Consider the following 26,533-nt stretch of genomic DNA (forward strand, 5'->3'; position numbering starts at 1 on the left):
GCACCTGTTAGGACTAGGAAGTTTAAACAGTGGAATTTCTACATTACAACAGTAACTACAGTTCAAAAAGTGGCTGTAAAGTGCTTTGGGATGTCACGATAGTCGTGAAAGGCATTATATAATTTTTTTTCATGATGCTCAATAGTGTGAGCATGTATTACTTTTTTTCTCTCGAACTCCATGGGTTTGAAGGGACAGTAGCAAAAAAAACCCTACACTTAGATCAATTATATCATTCATAAAATGCTAATTACGATGAGAAGAAAAAACAAGTCTAGAAACCTCAAATAAGAGAAAATTATGAAAAATGATAACAGTAAACACCTGAAAGATGGAAAATTAATTAACAAATTGGGCATGACCCAACACAACCAAGGGTATTTCTCGTACTTTGTTTTATTTCTAATCCTGAGGTAATCCTGATTTGAGGATGACATTTCGTGATGAGTTGTATCTTTGAGGAATTAGCTTTGCTTTGTTGCAAAGCTGTCATTGATTAGTATCCTCAGAGTATATCCAAGAATGTTGACCTGAATTGTATAGTGAGTCAGTATCTTTCTTTTGTTTCTGTTTAAGGTTGTGGGACTGCTGGATGCAGATGTGTATGGTCCGTCTATCCCACGCATGATGAATTTGAGAGGAAACCCAGAGTTAACAGACAGTAAGTTTCTTAAACTGAGGTATTATGACTACTGTAGGAAACGAGATAGAAAAGCAATGTAAGAAAATGGCACATTTCTGACTAATCCTGAACTAATGTCTTGCTGAATGTGGAAGTAGCAAAAGTCATATAGGGCTAGAATTTCCCTAACCTGTTTTTCTGGCGCCCTCACTCGAGCTGCGCCGCTTTTGTCCGCCTCCAAGTGCGCCGAAAAAAGACCTCCGAATTCTGGCCGCTCCCCAGCCTCTCCTCTGTCGTGGTGCAGCGTGGCCCAATGGATTGGGGGTGGAGTCAGGTCCCGGCGCTGAAAACAGTGCCGGGACCTCTGCACATGCCTGCTAGAGTCTGCGGCAGGCCGTTTCTGCAAACTGTGTGGTAGGGGCCCAAAGCATGCCGTCCCTGGCCCTGGCCGAATGGGCTCCCTCATCGGTGGCCAGAGTGTGCTCTGCAGGCTGTGTCGTCTGATTTGTTTTCTTCCCTTCATGTCAAAAGATGATCTGATTCCTTTCAGCCTTGGATTAGGGTGTTTACAGATTAGAAACACTTAAGAAAATCAAGATGGAACTTTGGCCTGGGAGGGGGCCGTGGTGATGGTTCTTGAATCCACCAGTGGCCACACCTCTGACCTGATTTGTAAAACTGAAGAGTTTCTGGGGGTCTGGGTTTATAATTCTCGACCAGATGAACCAGGGATTCGATTCATGCGGGTGCTTAATGTCATGCCGGACAGCAGTCTAGACGACGTGCTTCGCAAAAGGGTACTTCCACCTCCCTCCTCTCCCCACCTCCCTCCTCTCCTCTTCTCTTCTCCCTCCGCCTCCCTGCAGCCCTGGCCGAATGGGCTCCCTCATCGGCATCTGCTGCGTTCCCTAAGGTAGAACTTCTATTTTTTTATTTTTTTATTTATTGATTGCTTATTACTTTGGTCTTGATGCTTTAGGGGCAGGGTTCCATATATTTTATTTGTTAATTAATTGCTTATTACTTTTTGTGCTTTGTTTGGCGCTTGGTGCTTTAAATGTAGTTACGTGTGCTGATTCCTTCACTGTAAGTAAGATCTTTCTGTGCGGACAAAAGTGGACACATACGCTGCCCTAAGTTAGTTTAGTACAACTTTTTTCTGGCCAAATTGGCATAAATGGTGTAAGTGGTTGGGAATGCCCCCTTTTGGGGAAAAAAAAACTGACATAACAAAAAACCTAACTAACTCACTCACATTGGCGCAAATTAAATGGCCATATTTACAACTAAAAAGATACACCAGAAAAATCAAGTTACACCAAAAAAAAATGGTGCAACTCATGAGAAAATTTGGACCCATAGAAACTGCCACATGCAAGTTTCACAGCAGTACTTCTGAGTTGGAATGACTGTTAAGTAATGTATTGAGGTCGGCAAGGATTTGGCTAGCAACATTTGTTTTTCTATATATGCATCCTGTAAGGAGATTTAGTTTGATACTTTTGAACTTTTCTGGTTTGTTTTTCTATTTTGTAACACACAAACTGTCTTAGTTTTGAGGTTTAATTAGTCTTGAGGTGGGTCAGCTTTCTGTTGTTGAGATGGCATTGGGTTGTCCTTCAACACATCACTCCCTTAAGGAATCATTACTGTGGCGGGGCGGGGAGGGGAAATGACACATTTTCAGTTCATACGCAGAACATTGAACTCATTCAGCCATGTCTGAGGCAACGCCTTCATTTTCTTGTTGTAGATCTATTGCGACTTCAGGCTAGAAGAGAGCTACTCAAATGGTTGCTGCATCACGGAACCATTCTTGATGTAATGGAGGCAGACTTGCAAAGTTGGACTCTGAGAAATGATCAGTTTTAAAAATGGAGAACTTGAGATGGCAGTAAGTTAAGGCACTCTCCTTCACTTATGGCACCTAAATTTGAATCCAAACTAAATTCATGCCCCTGCATAGTACCAAAACAGCTCTTCTCCAAGTCACAAATAACATCCTTTGTGACTGTGACAGGTAAATGTTCGACCTGTCTGCAGCCTTTGACACGGTTGACCACACCATCCTCCTCCAATGCCTCTCAACTGTCATCCAACTGGATGGAACTGCATTGCCTGGCTCGATTCTTACCTATCTAATAGTAGCCAGAGGATCACCTTCACTTACCGTCCCGCTCCCACACCATTACCTCTGATGTCCCCCAAGGATTTATCTTTCGTTCCCCACTATTTCATCTCCATGGCAACATCATAAAACAGTGTCAGTTTCTACAAATATGCTGATGACACCCAGCTCTAGCTCGCCAGTACCCCTCTCAACTTCTCCACTGTCTCTAAATTGTTCGACTACTTGTCTGACATCCAGTACTGGATGAGCAGAAATCTCTTGCAGCTAAATAGTGGGAAAATCAAAGCTGTTTTCGGTCCCCGCCACAAACTCCGTACCTAGCTACCGACTACATCATCATCATCATCACAGGCAGTCCCTCGAAATAGAGGAAGACTTGCTTCCACTCTAAAAGTGACTGAACAGTCCAATGTGGGAATTACAGTTTCTGTCACAGGTTGGACAGACAGTCGTTGAAGGAAAGGGTGGGTGGGGAGTCTGGTTTGCCGCACGCTCCTTCCGCTGCCTGCGCTTGTTTTCTGCATGCTCTCGGCCAAGAGACTCGAAGTGCTCTTCCTCCACTTAGGGCGGTCTTTGGCCAGGGACTTCCAGGTGTCGGAGGGGAAGTTGCATTTTATCAAGGAAGGTGTCCTTGAAACGTTTCCTCTGCCCACCTGGGGCTCGCTTGCCGTGCAGGAGTTCCTGAGCCATACAGGAGGGTGGATATTACTACAGCCTTGTAGACCATGAGCTTGGTGGTAGATTTGAGGGCCTGGTCTTTGAACACTTTTTTCCTCAGGTGGCCGAAGGCTGCACTGGTGCACTGGAGGCGGTGTTGAATCTCCTCATCAATGTCTGTTTTTGTTAATGAGACTCCTGAGGTATGGGAAATGGTCCACGTTGTCGAGGGCCGCACCGTGGATCTTGATGACAATCAACGAATCAGATCAAAGCTCTGCAGTCCTGCCACATCTAGTGAATGGCGGTGGACAATTAAACAACTAATGGGGGGGGTGGAGGCGGGGTAGGGAGGGGGCTCCATGAACATCTCCATCCTCAGAGATGGCAGACCCAGGATGGGAGTGCAAAACACAAGGCTGAAGCATTTGCAATCATCTTCAGCCAGAACTGCCGAGTGGGTTATCCATTTTGGCCACCTCCTGAGTTTGTCACCATTACAGATGCCAGTCTTCAGCCACTTTGATTCATTCCATGTGATAGCAAGAAACGGCTGAGCGCAATGAATATGACAAAGGCAGTAGGCCCTGACAACCAACTGTAGTGATGAAAACCTGTGCTCCAGGACTAGCCGCACCTCTTGCCGAACTGTTCCATTACAGCTACAACACTGGCAACTACCCAACAAAGTGGAAAATTGCTCAGGTGTGTCCTGTCCACAAAAAACAGGACAAATCCAATCTGGCCTATTACCGCCCCATCAGTCTACTCTCAATCATAAGCAAAGTGATGGACGGTGTGGTCAACAGTGCTATCAAGTGGCACTTACTCACCAATAACCTGCTCACCAATGTTCATTTTGAGTTCTGCCACGACCACTCGGCTCAAGATCTTGGCCTTGGTCCAAACATGGATGGAAGAGCTGACTTCTCGATGAGGTGAGAATGACTGCCCTTTTTTTGACCAAGTGTGGTACCAAAAACTCTCCACTGGCTGGAATCACTCCTAGCACAAAGGAAGATGATTATGTCTGTTGGAGGCCAATCATTTCAGCCCCAGGGTATTACATGAGTTCCTTAGAGCAGTGTCAAAGGCCCAAACATCTTCAGCTGCTTCATCAATGACCTTCCCTCCATTTTAAGGTCAAAAGTGGGGATGTTCGCTGATTGCACAGTGTTCAGTTCCATTCGCAACTCCTCAGATAATGAAGCAGTCCATGCCTACGTGCAGTAAGACCTGGATAACATCAGACCAGGTTGGCCTGATAAGTGGCAAGTAACATTCGTGCCAGGCGATGACCATCTCCAACGAGAGTCTAACCACCTCTCTGTGACATTACCATCATCTAATCCCCTCCCCCGCCATCAACATCCTGCGGGTCACCATTGATCAGAAACTTAACTGGACCAGCCAGATAAATACTGTGGCGACAAGAGCAAATCAGAGGCAACTCACCACCTGATTCTCCAAACCTTTTCCACCACCTACAAGTCAGGAGTGTGATGGAATACTCTCCACGTTCTTAGACGTGTGCAGCTCCAACAACACTCAAAGCTTGGCACCATCTAAGACAAAACAATCCACTTGATTTGGCACCCCATCCACCATGGCTGCAGTGTGTACCATCTACAAGATGCACTGCAGCAATTCAACAAGGCTTTTTTGACAGCGCCTCCCATACCTATGACCTCTACCACCTCGAAGGACAAGGGCAGCAGGCACATGGGGACACCCACCACCACATAGTTCGCCTCCAAGGTCTACACCATTCTGAGTTGGAGATATCGCTGTTCCTTCATCGTCACTGGGCCAAAATCCAGGCACTCCCGACCGAACAGCACTGTGGGACTATCTTCACCACGCAGACTGCAGCAGTTCAAAAAAGACGGTTCACCACCACCACCACCACCTCGAGGGCAACTAGTGATGGGCAATAAATATTAGCCCTGCCAGTGATGCCCACAATTCATGATTGAAGAATTTTTTTTTTTTAAACTGCATTTGCTGTACACAAGGTTTAAGGTGCAGAGAAAGCATTTGGCCCGTACTATATCTCTGTTGGCAGCTTTGCTCTCTATTTAGTCTCTGCTGTTTAATGTCGGTCATAGAAGTTTCATGACAGCCCATTGTCACTCTTGGGTGTGCCACCTTGCACCCTCTTGCCAAGTTTCTTTCTTAAACTCTGTATAGCTGTGCTTTGTGCTAGTATCTGAAGCACCTTTTCAGGACGGTGGCTAATTTTCTCAGGGTCCAAAGGTAGGGCAGTCATTATTCTGCAAACAGCTTGGCTTTTATTTTTCTGTTGTACTTTGAGATTTGAAATAAAGCCTCTCTATATCAAGGTGGCGAGGGTTTGTTTTCTTCCAGTTGCAGTCGTGAACTTATTGTAGTGTGATGGTGGTGAGCTATCACTCTCGCCAGAAATGTTTGTGTTTATATTTCTTGTCTTGTATCTGATCTAGCAATCTTGGGCAAATAGGCCCCAAGTTTCCACATGATTTGCTCCTGATTTTTAGGAGCAACTGGTGTAGAACGGAGTATCTTAGAAATCGGAATTCTCATCATTTAGTTTGCTCCAGTTCTAGTCAGTTAGAACAGTTTCACTTTGGAACAGAATTTTTTTTTCAAAAGGGGGCGTGTCTGGCCACTTACGCCTGTTTTTAAAGTTTCGTGAGTGAAAACTTACTCCAAACTAACTTAGAATGGAGTAAGTGAAGATTTTTGTACGCTCGAAAAAACCTTGTCTACACTTTAGAAAATCAGGCGTAGGTTACAAATTAGGCGTAGGGAACGAGGTGGGGGGGGGAAGGGAAGTCATTAAATTCTACAATCAATCCTTAGTTATACTTATACAAATATTATACAAATAAATCCAACCTGAATAAAAATTTATAAGCAAAGAAAAGATTAAATAAACCATGTTCCTACCTGTGTGAAAGTGCTTCAGGCAGGCCTTTCATGTTGGAGACGGGCAGCGGTGTGGCGTCAGTGTCTCGACGGCAGCGGCAGCAAGCTTCGAGCTGAGCTGCAGTGCTTGAGGCAGGCCTTCATTCTCTTTGTGGCTGGCCGCGAAGAAGACGGACCCAAGGCCATTCGGCCATGAGATATCAGCGGCGTCAGTGGCTGGCCGACAGCCGAAGAATCAACGCAGGACACACGCAGCTCATTAAGGTTCTTGAGGCCATTCGGCCATGCTTTAGGGGCGGCGTCAGTGGCTGGCCGGCAGCCAAAGAATCAGCAGCGGACGGACGTGAGGCCATTCGGCCATAGGATATCAGCGGCGTCAGTGGCTGGCCGGCAGCCGAAGATACAGCAGCAGCCTTTGAGCTGTGAGGGGGACTGAGGCCATTTGGACAGGGAGAGGCAGCCACATCAACAGTTTTATATTTAAATTTGCAGAATGGGTGCTGCATTGTCAACACTACGTATTATTGCAAAGTTGAATTGGCACTCTTATTTCTCCAAACACACAGTCCTTAATTTGCATGCACCAATGCAGCACCGGTTCTGCAAGTTTAGCAGTGAAAAGCTGAACTCACTGATTTCAGCAGGTGATTTATTCAGCAGTGCTGCTAAAAGCACTCCCTCACACACAGAAATATAAAAAAAAATTAAATTACAAGCCTTTGCAGGGTTCCAAGAAACAAATCTTCACTTTTTCTGCAGTATTTTTAAAAATGGCCGAGTGCCAATGTTTGTGTGAGACTGCACGCACGCTCCAACGCGCACGCGCAGGATTGCCGGCACCACGAAGGCTAATTTAAATTGTACCCGCCCCCTGCTACTTAGAAAATTGGCGTGAGTGTTAGGCTCCGCCCCCTGCTGCGAAGAGCGCGCCGCGCCAAGCAGACATCGAGCTCCAAGGAGCTCGAGAATATCGGATTTTTTTTTAGGCGCCCAGCTCGGAGGTGCGCCGTTTTCGCCGCGGCACAAAACTTGGGGCCATAGTAACTGAAGTTACAGTTCAGCATAATTTTATGGTGACCCACAGCTGCTAATAAGAACAAAAGAGAAAAATGCAAATGTGTTCAGAAGGACCCCTGGTATTAAGTAGATATGGAAGTGTCTCCAGCCTGGACCCAATAGACCTCTGAATACGAGTCCACAAATTATCAGAATCTAATGTGTAGATTCTAGTACCTGTCTAGGAATAATGAGAATGATAAGATTAAGTTCAGATGATGGGAATTTTGCCAGCGTTATGTTGTTAGTAAATTATTAATGTAAACTCGGTTTGCTCAAGTATATTTTTAGGACCACAACTCTAGTTACTGTAATTGTATGCATGTCTGAATGCTGATATTGTAAATGACATTCATTCTCTAGGGATACATAAAAATAAATGATTATCCCAACAAAACTATGGCGTGAATAATGCTGTGTTTAGATGATTGTGATAGAGCCGGAGACAAGAAGTCTCTTCAGGCTAGTATGTTTTGGTTTCCTGCGGGTGGTATAGCATTCTGTACTATATCCAATCTCCCTGTTGTCAAGCGATTATCTGTTAAGTTAAGATTTGAATCTTGTTTATCTATTTTATGTATATTGCTAAGGTAGGGATTGAAGTTAGCTTAACAGAACTGCTTGCGAAGATAAGTAAAATTTAAATTTAGAATTGAGTAGTTTGCTAGGTCATAAAGGAGGTAACATAAGAACATATAATAGGAGCAGGAGTAGGCCATACGGGCCCTCGAGCCTGCTCCGCCATTTAATACGATCATGGCTGGCTGACCATGGACTCTGGTCCACTTCCCTGCCCGCTCCCCATAACCCCTTATTCCCATATCGATTTAAGAAACTGTCTATTTCTGAAATTTATTCAATAACCCAGCTTCCACAGCTCTCTGAGGCAGCGAATTCCACGGACTTACAACCCTCAGAAAAGAAATTTCTCCTCATCTCAGTTTTTAAATGGGCGGCCCCTTATTCTAAGATTACGCCCCCTAATTCTAGTCTCCCCCATCAGTGGAAACATCCTCTCTGCATCCACCTTGTCAAGCCCCCTCATAATCTTCTACATTTTGATAAGATCACCTCTCATTCATATGAATTCCAATGAGTGGAGCCCAACCTACTCAACCTTTCCTCATAAGTCAACCCCCTCATCTCCGGAATCAACCTAGTGAACCTTCTCTGAACTGCGTCTAAAGCAAGTATATCCTTTCTTAAATATGGAACCAAAACTGTACGCAGTATTCCAGGTGTTGACCGATTGAAGTGAGACAGTTCAGGCTTTGGGCTTCATGATTGAAGAGGGTACAGGGCCAGGCCTTGTATTAGTTATACCCGAGAGGATAGGGACCAGGGAGATGAGACACAAATTCCAATGAAGGAACCCTGAGAAAGTATAAACAGGAAAGTCATGTCAACAAGATCATGAGACATCTTTAGGGAGGGCTTTGATTCAAGAATTGGGTACTGAGTTTTTAGGGAAATCTCTATAGGCCAAAAGGCCTTGTCAATATTCCATTTCAGGTCCACCCCTAAAAAGAGAATAAAAGTAACCTCCTGAGGGCTTGTCCTCCTAAACAGTGGAGATGAGAGCTATCGAGGTCAGGCTGGTCGAACACTGTTTGAGAGTGAATCCATGCTTACCGAAGGAGCTCTAGACAAAAGGAAGAGGCCGCTCAGAGAATTGCTCACATGCGTCAATCATCTGTCCGATTGGATCGGTACCAGCTACTTGTCACCGTTGTATGTTTTTGCTGTATAACTAATGTTGTAGTCCGTCTTAAACTCTGATTAAACACAATATACTTATCCTATTGGTTTGCAGTCGATATTGACATGTTTGTGATTATTGTCCTTCCAGTTCTATCCTCTTTCTTACCCCCCCCCCCCCCCCCCGCCATGATGCTGAAAGTCCTTTGTATAACGGTCCAGTTTTTTACGGCATACGAGTTGCCACCCCTGTTAATTTTTGCTGCCTATTTTAACACTGACAATCTCAAAGTATGTTGTGGATACTTGTCCTCCTTGCATTTAGCACACTGTGTAGTTAGTTGGCCATTGAATTTTCAAGTAGGTATCTCGAGTGACTTCATTCATTGGCACTTCCTGCAAGTGTATACCCCAAGTTAGTTTGTACATCCAGTATGTGTCGCCTCTCTCTCCTAATACATAGAAAGTTTAACATCCACAGCAACCACTTCAAATCAATTGTATGGCAGAATGTTTGGCTTCAATTTTTTTTAATTGTCTTCGCAGCCGTGATGCATCAGTTCTATTCCTCAACATAAGAAAATTACATCTTGTACCTCAAGTCTTGCTCCACCAGAAGCCTCAAAATATAATCTATAATATATTGGGCCCAAGTTTCCACATGATTTGCGCCTGATTTTTAGGAGCAACTGGTGGAGAACGGACTATCTTAGAAATCGCAATTCTCCACATTTTTTTTTCTGCAGTTCTAGTCAGGTAGAACAGTTCTACTTTGGAATAGAATTTTTTCTTCAAAAGGGGGCGTGTCCAGCCACTGACGCCTGATTTGAAAGTTTCCACAGTGAAAACGTACTCCAAACTAAAGTAGAATGGAGCCAGTGAAGAATTTTGTAGAACTGAAAAAACCTGTTCTACACATTAAAAAATCAGGCAGAGGTTACAAATTAGGCGTCCAGAACGAAGTGGGGGGGAGGGGGGGAAGGGAACTCATTAAATTCGACAATAAATCCTTATTTATACTTCTACAAATATTATACAAATAAATCCAACCTGAATAAACATTTATAAGCCAAGAAAAGATTAAATAAACCATCTTCCTATCTGTGTGAAAGTGCTTCAGCCAGGGAGAATTCTGCAGCCGTTCGTGCCGCTGAGCGGGAGCGGGGCGAGGGGAGTGAAAGCCGTTCGTGCCGCTGAGCGGGAGGTGGGGGGGGGAAAGAAAGCCGTTCGTGTCACTGAGCGGGAGGGAGGGGGAAGGAGGGAGAGAGGCGGGGGGGGTAGCGGGTGTCGGGTCGGGTCTGGTCGGCAGGGGGGGGGGGAGAGCGGGTGTCGGGTCTGGTCCGGAGGCGGGGGGGGGGGGGGGAGCGGGTGTCGGGTCTGGTCCGGAGGCGGGGAGCGGGTGTCGGGTCTGGTCCGGAGGCAGGGGGGAGCGGGTGTCGGGTCCGGTCCGGAGGCAGGGGGGAGCGGGTGTCGGGTCTGGTCCGGAGGCAGGGGGGAGCGGGTGTCGGGTCTGGTCCGGAGGCAGGGGGGAGCGGGTGTCGGGTCCGGTCGGGGGCAGGGGGGGGAAGCAGGAGCTGGCCGTGGGAGGAGCCTTATTCACGCAGCCCCAGTGAGGCCATTCAGCCAGGGCTAGGGGCTGCGTGCTTCGGGCCCCTCCCACACAGTTCGGCGCCTGGAGCTACTGCACTTGCGTGCCCACTGTTGCGCGCATGTGCAGAGGTCCCGGCACTGTTTTCAGCGCAGGGACCTGGCTCCGCCCCCCCACAGCTCGTGCTGGCTGCGCCGAGGGCCAGAGGACCTGCAAGTAGGTGGAGAATACCGAGGATTGTTTTAGGCGCGAAAAACGGGCGCCCAGCTCTGAGGGGCGCCCGTTTTTTTTCTTGTGGAAACTTGGGCCCATTAAGTCTTGCATGGGGATCCATTTTCTGTCAACATTTTCATTATGAATTTCTCTGTTCATTTATAATGGAAGCTGCCTATGTAATCTCTACACCCTTTTCCTCTGCCCCGTCTTCTGCTTCTCTGTGATCAAATGTGTCTACTACTCCACGCCATAATGTATTGGGATACTAACATGCTGCTAGCAAGTTTATTTGGTGGAGTGGCATTGAGGGAGCCAGGAATAAGGGGTTAAGGTTGTTTACAATTATATTTATAAAATAATTACAATATAACATAAAAATACTCTCTCTTCCCCTCAGCCAACTTCATGAGACCCTTGGTAAATTTCGGGATACTCTGGTAAGCATTTTCCATTCAAGGACATCCCAATTTTCTTCGTGGAAGTTATTTAATTAAATACATTTCAGTAACAAAATGTTATCTGGCTATGCTTATTAAATGAGCTTTGATTTTGTCTTTTTTTGCCTGTTCTCTTTGCAGCATGTCTATGGGTTTTCTGGTAGAGGAAGCAGCACCAATTGTTTGGAGAGGTCTCATGGTGATGTCCGCAATAGAAAGGCTATTGAGACAGGTGAAGAAAACTCCCTGTTGGCCATTTTTTTAAGAATATCATAATCGATATAGAAATCATACTTTTACTATAATCCATAAGTACCTTTTTGAAATGTGTTTGCATATAATTGGGTGAACATCTTCCATGTGCGGAGTTCCAAGACATCTACACCAATGTTCCATCAAAGCTGCTGTTTTACTGACTGATTAAAATATGTTGGCATGTCATAAGCTGATAATTTTTCAATGTCTCTGAGGTTAATCCTGTGCTGAGCATCTTGCCAATTACTTTGAGGTCAGAAGTTTGCAATGTGAAGAAGCTCAGTGAATGATGTAATTCCGACTCTTTGGCAGAATGGCCAGTGGTTCTCAAACTGAGGACTGCATACCTCCTGGAGGTCCGTAGAGACTTTCTAAGGGGTCCTCAAAATAATGTATAAGTGCTTACCGAGCAAAGCAGGCCGAATATCTAGTTGTTGAAGGATGGAGGGATAATTTGGCCCACCTTGCTTCATTCACTCAAAAAAAAAATTGCACAGAAAGAGAAAATATTCCAGTTTGACTAATATGGACAGATTTCTTTGTAGCCCCATATATGATTGAATAAAATGAAGTATCGGAAAACGGGCCACATTGATGCATCGCTGAAAAGTTGGTGACAGTTCATGAAATTAAATGCTTATACTTAACTCGCAAAAATGGCTGACAATTCAAATTCTGAAAACTGGACTAAAACGTTTTAGCCTCCCATAGGTGTCAGCATTAAGTTTATAATGACTCGCAACTCACCTGTTGCGCTGAACTGCACCTTGGATTTAAATTGATATATAAACCAGATGAGCATTGATGTAGATTTCACAGTTCCTGCAGGGTGCCAGAATTCCTATACAGTGACACAACCCATTCTTCAAATAGGCAGAGGCTGCCAGATACAAAACAAGCAACTTGCACGAACACGCTTGAGTAGGGGTATTCGGGACATTCGGCGTACTAGAAGTCACATCTGCATTAATAAGCAAGCATGATTATGATTTTATGCAATTTACAACTTTTAAGTGATAGCAATGCATGTTAATTTAAAAGCATTATGTACACTGCATCCTACCTCAAAATAACGCACAATAAAAACATAGGCAAGTAACATGCTTTAATGGTGAACGAATCTCATTTATAGAACTGGTTAGCAAGACAGTAAAATCAGTAATGGAATTTCTTTCTCGTTATTTATATACGATGTATGTTTTTTGCAGTGGTACATAAAAATCCCCCAAAATGAGCTAAACGGCAATAACCTATAACTATATAGCTTCATCGGTAGCCAACAAATGGCTGGCTATCAAATGAAGTGTACAAGTTTTTAAAAAGTGCAAATTTGTGGACATACATAAAGCAAACAAAAATAGTAAATCTAAATTGTGGATTGGCTTTTAATGGAAACTGCATGTTGTAGTTTTATTATTGAATTTTTATGTTTTAATTTAGTTTTATTTTGTCGGGTAAAGGAAAATATAACAAGTGAAGGAGCAATGCTTTAATAAAACACTCTTTACATGCAACACTTTCATATGAGTATTATATAGTACTATAATTTAGATGAGGGGTCTGTGATCCATTTGAAAAGGAGTCCTACAACCAAAAAAGTAGAACCGCTGTGTTAATAAACCAGGACCTTTCACCGAAGCTTATTTTTGCTAATAATCTTGTACTGTTGTTTAAAAGTGCCCAGAAACTGTTAACTTTGTTGCTTTTGTGGATGTTAATTCTAATTGCATTTGAATTTCTTTGCTACTAGCTTCTTTGGAGCAGAAATAGTTTTGTGAATATTGCTTAATCTTTAAATTTTTTGAGTTTTGCCTTCAGCATGAATTTTATTGCAGATCTGCTATTGATTTCACAGGCATTTCATGTATAGGATATTAAGTATATATGTACAAGTGTAAATATTCTCTCCACCTTGCTGTGAATGTTTTCCATTCTGTAGGTTGACTGGGGTCAACTGGATTACCTTGTGATAGACATGCCTCCTGGCACAGGGGATGTGCAGCTTTCCATCTCTCAAAGCATCCCTATCTCAGGTAGGTTTAAATTGTTTAATATTCTTGCATAAACCTTCCACTGTTGCATCCAATTAATCTTGCTGGTGAGTTGCTCTCTGAATGCGATCTGTTTTTCTCTCTGGTTTTAGCTTTCCTGCACCAATAATAAAGTTTGGAAGCCACAAGATGGTGCACTGACAAAATATTTAACGCATATTGCTTTTGTTTACGCAAACGTTTTTGGTTTAGCATAGTGATTTTTGAAAACGGCGATTCACTTGTACTTTCAATTTAGTATACTGTATTCACTGCTCACGATGTGGTCTCCTCTACATTGGGGAGACCGCTTTGTGGAATACCCCCATTCAGTCCGCAAGCCTGACCCCGAGCTTCCAGTCGCTTTTCATTTTAATTCTCTGCCCCGCTCCCACTCTGACCTCTCCGTTCTCAGCCTCTTACACTGTTCCAATGAAACTCAACGGAAGCTCGAAGAACAGCACTTCATCGTTCGATAAGGCACAACCTTCCGGGCTCAACGTTGAGTTCAACAACTTCAGATCATAACCACTGCTCCCATTTTTCCAGTAGCAGCTCTTAGTAATGATTCTGCTATTGCCATTTACAGCTCCTCTAGACCCATCTTCTGTTTCTTTACTTGTCCCATTACTATCTCCTTTTTCCTTGTACCATCATCCCTTTTGTCATTTAATCTCTCCTGCCTTCTACCCTATCTCAGACCTTCCTGTTTGTTCTTTCCTCCCCTCACTTCCTTCCTTAAAATCTGTTATATCTCTAATTTCTCCCAGTTCTGACAAAAAATCATTGACCTGAAACATTAACTCTGTTTCTTATTCCACAGATGCTGCCTTTATTTCCAGCATTTTGTGTGTTTTTTTTAGATTTCCAGCATCTGCAGTATTTTGCTTTTGTAAAGTACAGTGATATTTGTCTTATAATTTGTAACTTCTAAAATAGCACTGTTTGCTGAACAATGTCAGCATATGTTATTGCTATTTTAGTGTATGTTTCCTTCTCCAAACTCAATGTATAAACATGGTGGAGTCAGATTTTGTTTGCATTTCATCTTGCAGGTGGCAGAGAAATCTGAAATATTGGTAATTTATGGTAGGGATCACTCCTGCTCATAAGCTATGTGCACACCTGTCCTCTGAGGAACAATATGTAGTTGAATTTCCAGTCAAGATTATCAATTTATAGTAGAAGTGCAGCAGTCGTCGGCACTCTGATTTTGCAGTGCTCCACAGACCTCCATTTGACGTGCCTTTTTTCCAGATCGATGAGTTGAACGCTATAAAAAGCACAGTATAGACAAAGCAGATGAAATACAGTGGACAATCATCCAATAATTTAGCAACTATTTCCAGGTTTAACTCTGGCAATATTTTTAACATTGATGATGTAAACACTAGTGTAGTAGTTTGAAAGTGTCAATAAGCGTGTTCGATCTCGGGCACCAAAAGTTGGTCACAGTAAGCTGAAACCTAATTGAACACTTTTATAAAAAAAAAAACACTTTTTTACATTCATGCTTACGATATGGATGTCGCTAGCAAGGCCAGCAATTATTACCCATCTGTGTATCCCTGGAGAAGGCCACTTTCTTGAACTGCAGATTTGTGTCTTTTTCATTTTGGTTCTTGTAGTGGGGCTAAAGGGTTAGCTCAGCACATTGCTACAATAATATGCTGCATTGTGGAGTTGTAATGTATGAATTTGCATGTATAATTACTCACTTCTGCTGTCCTACAGGGCAAACAGTTGAAAGCAATCTTCTCCATAACTAGATCATTATAGTTTGATATATTTTTGAATTGTACATTAAAATATGATCTAGCTACTTTGGCTAAATGAACAAAATTATTCCCCTTACTTAATCGATGTCTTTTTCAAAATTGTATCACAAGTTTAAAATTAAAACCCATTTTAAGCCCCATATTAAATGTGGCACTTTCCCCTATTCTGTAATTCCAGGGCCAAGAGCATAGACATGCACCCTGGTACCACATATCTGGTAATGAGGCACTAACTGTTAATAGGAAAAAAGCAACAGTCAGTGTCTTGTTCATCTGGCCTCCATTAAGTGTCACATCTTTATTGGGTAGTCTGAGTTCAGCAACTCCTAATGTGAGGAATTGCTGTTGGGATAGCTTTTTGGTACATGAACCACCAGGTCTCTGCTTTAAACTTAGGGATTTAATTTGTATTTATATGAACTATCATACCATTACTTTTTAAGGTAATTATGTAAATTAAGATATTAAATGGTAGTGTTAAGCTGCAGCAATTAATAGCAAGGGGTAATTAGAGTAGAAGCATTTCATGGGCTATAATATAAAATGCATGCTTAGGATTTCTTCACCCACAGAAAAAGTACATTTTACACTCCTTTTCCAAAATGCTTTTCACATGGTTGTAAAAGATGAGACTAATAGGAGTTTATTGTACTTTCCTTTAGGGGCAGTTATTATTTCTACTCCCCAGGACATTGCTCTGTTGGATGCAGAGAGAGCAGCAGAAATGTTTCGAAAAGTTAGTGTTCCTGTAAGTACAATTTGAGTTGTTTTTTGTCTTGATTAGTAATTTAAAATGAAATGTGGATATGAGTAAATTATTTAATGCTTACGTTGCTACATAATATTGATTTCCTGCAGCAATAAAAATGAGAGAACTTCAGAGTTGGCTGGCAGAAGAGTTTGTGCCTTCTATAGATTAAGAAAAATTTGTTTACACTGAGAGGATAGTTAGAATGGGGAATTCTCTGCTGCAAACTGTTGTTGAAGCAGAGTACAAATTATTTTAAAAGCGAATCAGATGGTAGTTTAAAAAGAGGAATAATAAAGTATGGGAAATCGGTACATGAGTGAAGGAAAAGAAACTGCACAGACTTAGAACATAAGAACATAAGAAATAGGAGCAGGAGTAGGTCATTTGGCCCCTCGAGCCTGCTCTGCCATTTAATATCATGGCTGATCTGATCATGGGCTCTGCTGCAGTTCCCTGCCCACTCCCCATAACCCTTCACTCCCTTATCATTCAAAAATCTGTCTGTCTCTCCACCTTAAATGACCCAGCCTCCACAGCTCTCTGGGGCAGAGAATTCCACAGATTTACAACCCTCAGAAGAAATTTTGCCTCATCTCAGTTCTAAATGAGCGATCCCTTATTCTTACACTATGGCCTGTAGTTCTAGATTCTCCCATGAGTGGAAACATCCTCTCTCTATCTACCTTGTCGAGCCCCCTCAGTATCTCATATGTTTCAATAAGATCACCTCTCATTCTTCTAAACTCCAATGAGTATAGGCCCAACCTACTCCACCTTTCTTCATAAGTCAACCCCTTCATCTCAGGAATCAACCTAGTGAAGCTTCTCTGAACTGCCTCCAAAGCAAGTATATCCTTTCTTAAATATGGAAGCCAAAACTGTATGCAGTATTCCAGGTGTGGCCTCACCAATACCCTGTATAACTGTAGCAAGACTGCCTTGCTTTTTATATTCCATCCCCTTTTCAATAAAGGCCAAGATTCCATTGGCCTTCTTGATCACTTACTGTACCTGCAGACTAACCTTTTGTGTTTCATGCACAAGTACCCCCAGGTCTCACTGTACTTTAGCACTTAACAATTTTTTTCCATTTAAATAATAACTTGCTCTTTGATTTTTTTTTCTGCCAAAGTGCATAACCTCTCTCTTTCCAACATTATACTCCATCTGCAAAATTTTTGCCCAACTTAGTCTGTATGTCCTTTTGCAGATTTTTTGTGTCCTCACACATTGCTTTTCCTCCCATCTTTGTATCGTCAGCAAACTTGGCTACGTTACACTCAGTCCCTTCTTCAAGTCATTAATATAGATTGTAAATAGTTGTGGTGCCAGCACTGATCCCTGCGGCACCCCACTAGTTACTGATTGCCAACCCGAGAATGAACCATTTATCCCGACTCTCTGTTTTCTGTTAGTTAGCCAATCCTATATCCATGCTAATATATTGCCCCCAACCCCGTGAACTTTTATCTTGTGCAGTAACCTTTTTATGTGGCACCTTGTCAAATGCCTTTTGGAAGTTCAAATACACCACATCCACTGGTTCCCCTTTATCCACCCTGTTCGTTACATCCTCAAAGAATTCCAGCAAATTTGTCAAACATGACTTCCCCTTCATAAATCCATGCTGACTCTGCCTGACTGAATTATGTTTTTCCAAATGTCCTGCTACTGCTTCTTTAATAATGGACTCCAACATTTTCCCAACCACAGATGTTAAGCTAACTGGTCTATAGTTTCCTGCTTTTTGTCTGCCTCTTTATTAAATAGGGGCTTTACATTGGCAGTTTTCCAATCTGCTGGGATTTCCCCAGAATCCAGGAAATTTTGGTAAATTACAACCAATGCATCCACTGTCCCTGCCGCTACTTCTCTTAAGACCCTAGGATGCAAATCATCAGGTCATGGGGATTTATCTGCCTTTAGTCCCATTATCTTATTGAGTACTATCTCCTTAGTGATTGTGATTGTGTTAGGTTCCTCCCCCGCCATAACCCCTTGACTATCCACTGTTGGAATATTGTTAGTGTCCTCTACCGTGAACACTGATACAAAATATTTGTTTAGACTTTCTGCCATCCCCATGTTCCCCATTACTAATTCCCTGGTCTCGTCCTCTAAGGGACCAACATTTACTTTAGTCACTCTTTTCCTTTTTATATTCCTATAGAAACTCATGCTATCTGTTTTTATATTTCGTGCTAGTTTACTTTCATAGTCTATCTTCCCTTTCTTGATCATTTTTTTAGTCATTCTTTGCTGGCTTTTAAAAGCTTCACAATCTTCTGTCCTCTCACCAGTTTTGGCCACTTTGTATGCCCTTGTTTTGAATTGGATACCGTCCTTTATTTCTTCAGTTAGCCACCATTGGCTATCTTTTTTTCTTTTACACCCTTTCCTCCTGACTGGAATATATTTTTCTTCAGAGTTGTAAAATATTTCCTTAAATGTACACCACTGTTCTTCAACTGTCTTAAACTTTAATCTATTTTCCCAGTCCACTTTAGCAAACTCTGCCCTCATACCTTTGTAGTCTCCTTTATTTAAGCTTAGTATGCTGGTTTGAGATCCAACTTTCTCACCCTCCATCTGAATTTGAAATTCAATAATGCTCTGGTGACTGGTATGGTTTAAAATAAACTTACCTTAGTGGGCAGGGTTTTTAACATTAAAATATGTTTTCAAAATTTTATTTTACTATGTTTTTGTATGTTTTAAAACTCTTACACCTGTAAAAGTAGGCTATGCGCCTGCTTTTACTAGGCGCAAGAGTTTTCAGGACATCTGGGCAAGATATGGGTAAATACTGCCATCTTGTCCATGTGAATGTCCTGACTATGGGGATACGGACGATGTCAAACCAGCGCACGACAGATCGGAAAAGCCGTTTTTCAGCGCATGCGCATTGTGCGCTGAAAACCGGCTTTTGCGATGCCTTCCTGGGTCCGTATGGACCCAGGGAGGCCAGGATTTCTAGGCCAATAATTTGCTTTTTTATTTTTCCTGCCAAAGTGGATAACCTCACACTTTCCCACTTATACGCCATCTGCCAAATGTTTGCCCACTCTCTTACCCTGTCTATATCCTTTTGCAGATTCTTTGTGTCCTCCTCACATCTTGCTTTCCCACCCATCTTTGTATCATCAGCAAACTTGACTACATTACACTCGGTCCCTTCATCTAAGTCATTAATATAGATTGTAAATAGTTGAGGCCTCAGCACTGATACCTGTGGTGCCCCACTAGTTATCATAAATGACCTATTTATCCTGACTCTCTGTTTTCTGTTAGTTAGCCAATCCTCTATCCATGTGAATATATTACCCCCATCCCCATGAGCTCTTGCCTTGTGCAGTAACCTCTTTGTCTGTGGCACCTTATTGAATGACTTCTGGAAATCCAAATACACCACATCCACTGGTTCCCCCTTATCCACCCTAGAATATAAGAAATAAGAGCAGGAGTAGGCCATTTGGCCCCTCGAGGCTACTCTGCCATTCAATAAAGATCATGACTGATCTGATCATGGACTCAGCTCCACTTCCCTGCCCACTCCCCATAACCCTTTACTCCCTTATCGCTCAAAAATCGGTCTATCTTCACCTCAAATATGTTCAATGACTGCACCTCCATAGCTCTCTGGGGCAGAGAATTCCACAGATTTACAACCCTCAGAAAATTTCTCCTCATCTCAGTTTTAAATGGGCGATCCCCTTATTCTAAGACTATGTCCCCTATTAGTTTCCCCTGTGAGTGGAAATATCCTCTCTGCATCCACCTTGTCGAGCCTCCTCATTATCTTAAGTTTCAATAAGATCACCTCTCATTCTTCTGAACTCCAATGTGTATAGGCCCAACCTACTTAACCTATCCTCATAAGTCAACCCTCTCATCTCCGGAATCAACCTAGTGAACCTTCTTTGAACAGCCTCCAATGCATGTATATCCTTCCTTAAATACAGAGACCAAAACTGTATGCAGTACTCCAGGTGTGGCCTCACCAATACCCTGTACAGTTGTAGCAGGACTTCTCTGCTTTTATACTCTATCCCCCTTGCAATAAAGGCCAACATTCCATTTGCCTTCCTGATTACGTACTGTACCTGCATACTAACTTTTTGTGTCATGTACAAGGACCCCCAGGTCCCTCTGTACTGCAGCACGTTACAATTTTTCTCCATTTAAATTATAATTTGCTTTTCTATTATTTCTTCCAAATTGGATAACCTCACATTTTCCCACATTATACTCAATCTGTCAAATTTTTGCCCACTCACTTAGCCTGTCTATATCCCTTTGCAGATTTTTTGTGTCCTCCTCACAATTTGCTTTCCCACCCATCTTTATATCATCAGCAAACTTGGCTACATTACACTCGTCCCTTCATCCAGGTCATTAATATGGATTGTAAATAGTTGAGGACCCAGCACTGATCCCTGCGGCATCCCACTAGTTACTGTTTGCTAACTGTAAAATGACCCATTTATCCCAACTCTGTTTTCTGTTAGTTAACCAATCCTCTATCCATGCTAATATATTACCCCCAACCCTGTGAGCTTTTTATCTTATGTAGTAACCTTTTACGTGGCATCTTATCGAAAGCCTCCTGGAAATCCAAATATACCACATCCACTGGTTCCCCCTTATCCATCCCGCTCGTTACATCCTCAAAGAACTCCAGCAAATTTGTCAAACATGATTTCCCTTTCATAAAACCATGCTGACTCTGCTTGATTGAATCATTCCTTCCAAATGTCCCGCTACTGCTTCCTCAATAATGGACTCCAGCGGTTTACCAACAACAGGCTAACTGGTCTATAGCTTCCTGCTTTTTATCTGCCCCTTTTAAATAGGGGCGTTACATTTGCGGTTTTCCAATCTGCTGGAACTGCCCCAGAATCCAGAATATAACTAATGCATCCACTATCTCTGCAGCCACTTCTCTTAAGAACTTAGGATGCAAGCCATCAGGTCCAGGGGACTTGTCTGCCTTTAGTCCCATTATTTTACTGAGTACTACTACTTTAGTGATAATGATTGTATTAAATTCCTCTCTCGCTGTAGGCCCTAGATAATCTATTATTGGGATGTTTTTAGTGTCTTTTACCGTGAAGACCGATACAAAATATTTGTTCAAAGTCTATACCATTTCACTGTTCCCTATTATTCCCCAGTCTCATCCTCCAAGGGACCAACATTTACTTTAGCCACTCTTTCCCTTTTTATGTACCTGTGGAAACTCTTACTATCTGTTTTTATATTTTGTGCTAGTTTGGTTTCATAATCTTCCCTCTGTTTTTTTTAGTCATTCTTTGCTGGCTTTTAAAAGTTTCCGAATCCTCTGGCCTCCCACTAGTCTTGGCCACTTTGTATGTTATTGTTTTCAATTTTATACTATCCCTTATTTCCTGTATTAGCCACGGATGGTATCCTTTTTCTTAGTCTTTCCTTCTCATTGGAATATATTTTAGTTGCGAGTTATGAAATATCTCAAATGTCTGCTACTACTCATCAACCGTCCCACATTTTAATCTATTTTCCCAGTCCACTTTAGCCAACTGTGCCTTCATGTCATACATTTGTAATCGCCTTTATTTAAGATCAGGATACTGGTTTGAGACCGAACTTTCTCACCCTCAAACTGAATTTGAAATTCAACCATGCTATGATCACTCTTTCCTAGAGGATCCTTTTCTATGAGATCATTTATTAATCCTGTCTCATTACACAGCACCAGAAAACAAGATAGACTTGATGAGCTATATATTTTTTGGTGAAATAAATTGGGCCTACAGATTTCTGGACAGTTAGAAACTTGGTCCAAGTGCTGAATGTACTATTTTAAAAAGTGTTGTCTTTCCTGTGAATTTTCTTCTTGTTCCCTCACCTGCTCAGAGGTGTCCACTTTGGCACGAAGTACAATTCCATGACTGCTAGGCACTTTCTAGTACTTTGTCCAAGCGACCATTCCCCATGGTGATACTGCAACCCATCTCAATTCTGTATGCATGGACACAGCAGTTGCTTGATAATTATCAACAGTAGGAACTCCAGCTAACTCTTTTTAATTTGCTCTCCCTGCCTGAGAGACACAGAGGCCTTTTTGTATTCCCCAACTGTCTTTGTGGCTCTTGCCGGGACACTTAAAAGACCCAGCTAAGAGAGCCCTATACAGCCAATCTGGTGTGCCTTGATGACCCTGAGATGCTGAATGCCCACAGTGCTTGGTCTGCCCTCCAGGCCTCTATAACCAGTGTCTGTGAAGAGACACTTGGTCACTCAACCAGAAAACATCAGGACTGGTTTGATGAAAATGATCAGGAGATCGAAGAACTAATCGATCGCAAGCGCAAAGCATTTCTGAGCCTCCAGCAACAACCTAACTTATAGATGGCTCAAGGCTCAGGTCCAACAAAAAACCCGGAACCTAAAGAACAGGTGGTGGATGGAGAAAGCACAGGAGACACAACAAGTGGCCGACAGCCACGATATGCGAGGATTCTTCACTGCAGTCAAGGCCACCGACGGTCCAAACTCCCAAGGCTCCACCCCACTCCTGGCCAAGAACGGGGAAACGCTCATCAAGGACACCGAGGCTGTCAGGGCCGTTGGAAGAAGCACTTTGAAGATTTCCTCAATCGAGACTCTGCCTTTGACACGAGTGTTCTCGACTCCATCCCGCAGCATGTGACCTGCCACCAACTCAGTGAAACTCCAACATTGCACGAGGTAGGTAAAGCCATAAAACAGCTCAAGAATAGCAAGGCTACGGGTGCTAAAGTATGGCGGAGAAGCGCTGTTGGCGTGGATACATGATCTCATCTCTCTCATTTGGAGGGAGGAGAGCATGCCGGGAGATCTGAGATGCAGTGATTGTGACCATTTTTTAAAAAGGGGACACGTCCGACTGCGACAACTACAGGGAATCTCCCTGCTATCAGCCACTGGGAAAGTTGTTGCTAGAGTGCTCCTCAATCATCGTCTTCCTGTGGCCGAGGAGCTCCTCCCGGAAGCACAGTGCGGATTTCGTCCCCTACGGGGCACAACGGACGTGATCTTTGCAGCGTGACAGCTGCAGGAAAAATGCAGGGAGCATGGCCTTTTTCGATCTTACAAAGGCCTTTGACACTGTCAACTGCGAGGCTCTATGGAGCATCCTCCTCCGTTTCGGATGCCCCCAAAAGTTTGTCAACATCCTTCGCCTGCTTCACGACGACATGCAGGCCGTGATCCTTGCCAACGGATCCAATTCACGTCCGGACCGGGGTCAAACAGGGCTGCGTCATCTCAATCTGCCTTGCCGCCATGCTCGACCTCACAATCAACAAGCTCCCCGCTGGAGTGGAACTAAACTACAGAACCAGTGGGAAGCTGTTTAACCTACGCCGCCTCCAGGCCAGGTCCAAGATCACCCCGACCTCTGTCGTTTAGCTGCAGTATGCGAGCGACGTCTGCGCACATTCTGAGGCCGAACTCCAGGATATAGTCAATGTATTCACTGAGGCATATGAAAGCATGGGCCTTGCGCTTAACATCCGTAAGACAAAGGTCCTCCACCAGCCTGTCCCTGCCGCACAGCACTGCCCCCCAGTCATTAAGATTCACGGCGCGGCCCTCGACAACTGGAGCCTCTTATCAACAAAGGCAGACATTGATGCGGAGATTCAACATCGCAGCCTTCAGCTGTATGAGGAAAAGAGTGTTTGAAGACCAGGCCCTCAAATCTACCACCAAGCTCTACAGGACTATAGTAATACCCACCCTCCTTTATGGATCTGAGGCATGGACGATGTATAGAAGGCACCTCAAGTCGCTGGAGATATATCACCAACGATGTCTCCAAGATCCTGCAAATCCCCTGGGAGGACAGGCGTACGAACATCAGTGTCCTCGCTCAGGCCAACATCCCCTCTATTGAAGCACTGACCACACTCGATCAGCTTCGCTGGGCAGGCTACATAGTTCGCATGCCAGATATGAGACTCCCTAAGCAAATGCTTTATGTGGAGCTCCTTCATGGTGCACGAGCCAAAGGTGGGCAGCGGAAACGTTACAAGGACACCCTCAAGTCCTCCCTGGTAAAGTGCGACATCACCACTGACACCTGGGAGACCCTGGCCGAAGACCCGCCCGAGGTGGAGAAAGTGCATCCAAGAGGGCGTTGAGCTCTTTGAGTCTCAACGCAAAGAGCGTGAAGAGGTCAAGCGCAGGCAGTGGAAGGAACGTGCGGCAAACCAACCCCACCGACTCCTTCCCTCGACGAATGTCTGTCCCGCCTGTAAAAGGGTCTGTGGCTCTCGTACTGGGCTGTTCAGCCATCAGAGAACTCACTTTGAGAATGGAAGCAAGTCTTCCTCGATTCCGAGGGACTGCCTATGATGATGAGTGGCTCTTGATGAGATCAGTTACCTCAACAGATTAAACCTGAAACGTTCTTTGTCTTTATGGCTGAACTGCTCACTGCATCAGGAAAGCTATCTTTTTAAAGCATTGTGCTTTAACGTATTGTCTTGCACCATTAAATTTGATGTGGGACCAGCATTAGAAGGAAAATTGGCTGAAAACTGTTTCAAAGGCCACTTTTTCTGATTAATCAAAGCCCAGCAGTGCAAAGATTAACATCGTATCATGTATACGATCGGTTGTGGTAGGTTTTTTAAATAGTTAAGTCCCCTATTTCAGTGTATACAGACTATCAAAATGATATTGCATATTTCCCAAAGTGGCTGGTGGAGAACAAGGCAGTTGATGGAGTGATCACTACGGTGCAATGTTCAGATTTCTGGTACTTGTCACACTTTGGGTTATCATATGTATTTTTTTTTTAAGTTTGCCTCAATCAGACTTTTATGGCCTTAAATATAGCTCCACTTAGCAGCAGAATGATCTATGAATTAGATAGAACAACCATGTCCTTGTACTATAAGCACATCATTGAATTTGCTCAATAACGCTATGGGATATCCATTAATAGATTTACAGAATGCGAAAACACATTATCTTACTGTTGCACAAGTATCATATTCAGCAGAAAAAAATAAACTGGCTCAATGTTTTTTTAAAGAAAATATGAGGGTAATGTTATGATGCAGAAGTGATTTTCCCTACTCTATTGAGTTCCTGATTTCAGACACTAGCTGCTGGAAAATGTAATGCAAAGGTCAGTTTTCTGAGCAAACAGTAGACTGGTTGGGGAATGTCCAGTGGTTTTGTAAATTTTGCGATCTGGTAAAGTGCTTGCTACTCCACACTAATGCAGGTGTGTGGTCAGCAAAGCTATTTGCAAATTAATCTGTGTGAAATGATTGCATTAATATAGGCAAAAATGAAAAATGGATTGACTTTTTTTAAACTGCTAGAAACAAATTTGAGACAAACTGGAGTACAAGTCGTATCTGAAATCCGGAAACCTCGGGACAGAGGCCATTCCAGATTTCAGAACGTCTTTCCGACGTCCCGAATCCGGAAACGCCTGGGCCGAGATTCACATATTTCTGGATTTCGGAACTTCTTTCCAACATCCCGAATCCAGAAACTCTTAGACTGAGGTAAGGTGGCAGCGGGGCGAGGTCAGGCGGCCAAGGTGGGAGGGGGAGAGACAGGGGTGAAGGACAGGCCGAGCCGGGGCGGAGGTTGGGAGGCCAAGGCGGTGGGTCCGGATTTTGGAACATTACAGATTTCGGACTACTGTTTATTATTGAAACGAGTTGTTTAGGGCTGCTTCGTTCACATGGTAAACATGCTTTTGGGCTTGATTCATCAAACAAGTAAGGTGTACATCATTCCTTGTGTGGTGAGAAAGGCATTGCCATTATTCATCTCTAGTATGATGCCTTGCGGTTTTGGTGGTGATTGGCTGAATATAGAAACATAGAAAATAGGTGCAGGAGTAAGCCATTCGGCCCTTCTAGCCTGCACCGCCATTCAATGAGTTCATGGCTGAACATTCAACTTCAGTACCCCATTCCTGCTTTCTCGCCATACCCCTTGATCCCCCTAGTAGTAAGGACTACATCTAACTCCTTTTTGAATATATTTAGTGAATTGGCCTCAACAACTTTCTGTGGTAGAGAATTCCACAGGTTCACCACTCTCTGGGTGAAGAAGTTCCTCCGCATCTCGGTCCTAAATGGCTTACCCCTTATCCTTAGACTGTGACCTCTGGTTCTGGACTTCCCCAACATTGGGAACATTCTTCCTGCATCTAACCTGTCTAACCCCGTCAGAATTTTAAACGTTTCTATGAGGTCCCCTCTCATTCTTCTGAACTCCAGTGAATACAAGCCCAGTTGATCCAGTCTTTCTTGATAGGTCAGTCCCGCCATCCCGGGAATCGGTCTGGTGAATCTTCGCTGCACTCCCTCAATAGCAAGAATGTCCTTCCTCAGGTTAGGAGACCAAAACTGT

At 43.4% G+C, this 26,533-nt stretch overlaps 1 protein-coding gene across 4 annotated transcripts in view; it reads left to right on the forward strand.

Annotated features, from left to right (window-relative positions):
- Positions 1-26,533, forward strand: part of nubpl (nucleotide binding protein-like) — a 54,617-nt gene that overhangs the window by 16,049 nt on the left and 12,035 nt on the right. For all 4 annotated transcript variants that reach the window (XR_011593072.1, XM_070879051.1, XM_070879052.1 and 1 more), the window contains exons 4-8: positions 577-661; positions 11,273-11,312; positions 11,454-11,544; positions 13,507-13,600; positions 16,038-16,123. Coding sequence is in view for 3 of the 4 variants with exons in the window: in XM_070879051.1 (XP_070735152.1) it covers positions 577-661; positions 11,273-11,312; positions 11,454-11,544; positions 13,507-13,600; positions 16,038-16,123 (396 nt within the window). In the remaining variant the exon portion in view is untranslated. The remainder of the gene's footprint in view (positions 1-576; positions 662-11,272; positions 11,313-11,453; positions 11,545-13,506; positions 13,601-16,037; positions 16,124-26,533) is intronic.

This window comes from Pristiophorus japonicus, chromosome 4 (assembly GCF_044704955.1).
Source record: "Pristiophorus japonicus isolate sPriJap1 chromosome 4, sPriJap1.hap1, whole genome shotgun sequence".
Classification (NCBI taxonomy): Eukaryota; Metazoa; Chordata; class Chondrichthyes; family Pristiophoridae; genus Pristiophorus; species Pristiophorus japonicus.